The sequence below is a fragment of the Malurus melanocephalus genome, unplaced genomic scaffold (assembly GCF_030028575.1).
Source record: "Malurus melanocephalus ecotype Western Australia unplaced genomic scaffold, MMel_1.1 scaffold_681, whole genome shotgun sequence".
Lineage (NCBI taxonomy): Eukaryota > Metazoa > Chordata > Aves > Passeriformes > Maluridae > Malurus > Malurus melanocephalus.
Window position 1 is genome coordinate 244,158 of NW_026623913.1, and position 3,858 is coordinate 248,015.

At 53.6% G+C, this 3,858-nt stretch overlaps 1 protein-coding gene across 1 annotated transcript in view; it reads left to right on the forward strand.

The window, feature by feature from the left end:
* The window catches only part of ARHGAP25 (Rho GTPase activating protein 25), a 22,032-nt gene that overhangs the window by 4,446 nt on the left and 13,728 nt on the right, over positions 1 to 3,858 (forward strand). Inside the window, exons 2-4 of the mRNA XM_057384042.1 lie at positions 510 to 703; positions 2,724 to 2,811; positions 3,192 to 3,311. Of these exons, the coding sequence (XP_057240025.1) occupies positions 510 to 703; positions 2,724 to 2,811; positions 3,192 to 3,311 (402 nt within the window). The remainder of the gene's footprint in view (positions 1 to 509; positions 704 to 2,723; positions 2,812 to 3,191; positions 3,312 to 3,858) is intronic.

Here is a 3,858-nt window from a genome sequence, read left to right on the forward strand (position 1 = left end):
CCCACAGCAGTGTCCCTCTCTGTCCCTCTCTGTCCCCACAGCAGTGTCCTCTCTGTCCCTCTCTGTCTCACAGCACTGTCCCTCTCTGTCCCTCCCTGTCCCCACAGCAGTGTCCCTCTCTGTCCCTCTCAGCCCCTCTCTGTCCCAGAGCAGTGTCCCTCTGTCCCCACAGCAGTGTCCCTCTCTGTCCCACAGCAGTGTCCCTCTCAGTCCCTCTCTGTCCCTCTCTGTCCCCACAGCAGTGTCCCTCTGTCCCCACAGCAGTGTCTCTCTGTCCCCACAGCAGTGTCCCTCTCTGTCCCACAGCAGTGTCCCTCTGTCCCCACAGCAGTGTCCCTCTGTCCCCACAGCAGTGTCCCTCTCTGTCCCACAGCAGTGTCCCTCTGTCCCCACAGCAGTGTCCCTCTCTGTCCCCACAGCAGTGTCCCTCTGTCCCCACAGCAGTGTCCCTCTGTCCCCACAGCAGTGTCCCTCTCTGTCCCCACAGCAGTGTCCCTCTGTCCCCACAGCCCGCTCCCGGAGTGTGATGAGCGGGGACCCCGCGGGTGCTCGGCCGGGCTCCCCCAGCCCCCTGGAGCGGCCCCTCAAGCTGGGCTGGCTCAAGAAGCAGCGCTCCATCGTCAAGAACTGGCAGCACAGGTACTTTGTGCTCAAGGGACAGCAGCTCTACTACTACAAGGACGAGGACGAYCCCAAACCTCAGGTAGGGTGAGGGCTCTGCTGGTCCTGTTGCCCCTGCGCTGCGGAATTCAGGCTGAACGAGTTGGGGTTGTCCAGCTTGGAGAAGAGAAGCTTTGGAGTGATTTAATTGTGGCCTTCCAGTACCTGAAGGGAGCCTAAAAGAAAGATGGAGAGAATTTTTRCAAGGGCATGGAGTGCCAGGGCAAGGGGGAATGGCTTCCCAGAGCCAGAGGGAAGGGTGAGGTGGGATGTTGGGAGGAAATTCTTCCCTGTGAGGGTGGGGAGRCCCTGGCACAGGGTGCCCAGAGAAGCTGTGGCTGCCCCTGGATCTCTGGAAGTGTCCAAGGCCAGGCTGGACATCGGGGCTTGGAGCAGCCTGGGACAGTGGGAGGTGTCCCTGCCCATGGCTGGGGGTAGAATGAGAGATCTTTAAGATCTCTTCCAACACAAACCATTCTGGAACTCCATGATCCCATGAAATGGTTTGGGATAKGTCTGGAGTTGGGTGTTAAAGGAGTTTTCTGCCTCTGGACAGTAACAGAGATGAAAGCTCCTGATCAGGAACTTCATGGATGCACTTAAATGCCTCAGGTGCCTGCAAGCCCTGCTAGAGCTGGGTCCCTCAGTGCCCAAATACCCAGGAGCTGGGAAAACCCAGCCCAGGCACCCGTGAGGAAGCTGTTACTGCTTCCCAACAGAAACAAACTGGGGAGGAGAGCTCAGCTCTCTGTTCAGGACAGCGGGGCCAGCCATGGATGCATCAGGGGTGGGAAGTCTGAGAGAGCTTCTGTCCCTGCACTGGGTGGCAAAGGCACCTGACAGGGCAYTTTTGGGGAAAATCCACGGGTTTTCAGCACAGCCTGAGGGTGAGAATCAGCCAAAGCCAGAGCTGGGCAGGACTGAGGGCTGGACAGATGGCAGCAAAAGCAGCTGCTTCCTCAGGACTCCTGCCACAGGAAAGGCAGCTGCAAGGGAAGGAAATTCTCTTTCTCTGGCCAGTGCACTTGCCTGGAAGAAATCAGGTGGTKTTCMAATTTTTWAATTTATTTTAARTTTTCCCACCATTTTCTCCATRCTSTAACYTACTTTTAGAGTATCTACCACCTTTCCCTCCTCTGGAGAAATTCCAGGGCAAAGTCCCTTCTGCTGGAAAAGCTGTTCCCTGTACAAAGTGTTACCAGTAGCAAAACTACTCTCAAGACAGAAAACATTCCCAAGGGGGAGGTGATCAGTGGATCCTCAGGGTGAGTCCAGTGGGATSCAGATCCCAGTTCTGGCTTTGCCCTGTTCCAGGGTGATGGGGAGGAGCAGCCCCAAGCACTGGAAATGGGATGTGGGAACAGAAACTGCTGTAAAGAGCTTTTTCATGGCACTTCTGGCAGCCTTTGGCCTGACCTGCTGTACCATCCCAGGGCAGGTCCAGCCCTGTGGATCCAGCAGTGATCCTGGTGGAAGCAGCTGGGCTTTAGGAGCTCAGTGGCTTCCAGGAGGCTGAAATTGCTGAGAAATTTCCTTTCTGAGGTGCAGTCTCATTTCCTGCCCTGGGCGGCCTCCAGGGCTGAGTCACCCCGGCCCCTCCACCAGAAATGGCTGTTTCCCACTTTTATTTTTTAATTTCCCATCCCATTTATTCTTTTTTTTCTACTCCTCCTCCTCCTCTTGGGCTGGTTTTTGGGTTTAAATGATGCTGTGTTAAAGGAACGCTTTTTCTGCCCCAGTGCAGCAGCAATATGATGTTCTGGGGTTTTCCCAAGTTCATTCTCCTTTGTTTTCTCTTCTTCCACTCCCAAGAAGGACTAAAAGAACATGAGAAGGGAGGAAAAAAGTAGGAAAGAGCTAAAGTCCAGTTTTCTCACTTCATTGGAAAAAWTGGCATTTAAGAAGTGGCCCTTATTGTTTGAAAAGTCATTGTAGTATATCTATACAAATATATYTTTATAAAATATATCCCCTGCAAGGTGTTTGAGGGCAGGACTCTGACCCTCAGTGGCAGTGTGGCCTCACAGAGGTGGCATACAGGAGTTTGCTCTGCTCTGTCCTAGGGCTGCCTGTCACTCCAGGGAAGCACCATCAAGGAGGTGGCCACTAACCCAGAGGAAGGAGGGAAATTCATCTTTGAAATCATCCCAGGTGAGGATGCCTCACTCCTCCTCTTTGCACATTTTTGGCTGGACTGTGCACCCAAAATCATTTGGGCAAGTGGTTTCCCAGTCCTTGTGCTCCCACTTCTTCATGGGAATATTAATTTCTTGCTCTCACTGTCCTCACTCCAGGGCCCTGTGTCAGTGCCCATGTCCCATGGTGAGGAGCAGCTTTGCAGCTGCAGCAGTTTCTGTTCCTTTCTTGCAGATCTCCAGCAAGGGTGAAGTGTCAACAGCTCCTTTTCCCTTGCACCCAAAGGGACTTTAATGGGGATAGTGGGAGCTRAAAGCATTTAGCAAAGAAAACAAGAATGTGTCTGTTCTCCTGCAATCCTCTCCATCATGGTGCATTAATCTGTGTTTTTGCAGGGGTGGCTGGAGAGCAGAGCCGGGCAGGGCAGGACACGTGTGTGCTGATGGCCAGTTCCCAGGCAGAAATGGAGGAGTGGGTGAAATCCATCCGCAGGGTGCTGGGCTCGGCCTCAGGAGGTAAAGGGGAGCAGGGACAGCTCCTGGATGGGTGGTGTCACCCTGTCCTGGGGCCTGGAGCACTTTTGGGTGAGGATTTCAAGGCTGCACTTGGAAAAACGTGGCACTGTAAAACRGGGCTTTAAATTGTCCCTTGTAATGTCCATGGAAAGTGCTGTGGGAGCAGCCCCTGGTGCTGGGTCTGCTGCAAACACGGGCAGCCAAGCCTGGATGAACATTTCTGGGCTGGTTTCATCTTCTTTTGTCAACTTCCTCATGGACTTTCTGACCCTGAAAATGTTGCTCGTGAAAAAAACTCCCATTCAGAGATAAAGCCTTGAGAAATGCTGGTTTTCACCTGCCAATTTCATTGCTTTGCTTTTCCTCTGGCTTTTCTTGCTCAGCCCATCCTTTTTGCCCTCATTTGCTCTCCAGCCTGCCTGGGCCACATACTCACCCTCCTCACACCCAGGCACTCACTTCACTCCTTCCAACCCCTGGATCCTCTCTTCCAGCCCTGGATCCTCTCTTCCAACCCCTGGATCCTCTCTTCCAGCCCTGGATCCTC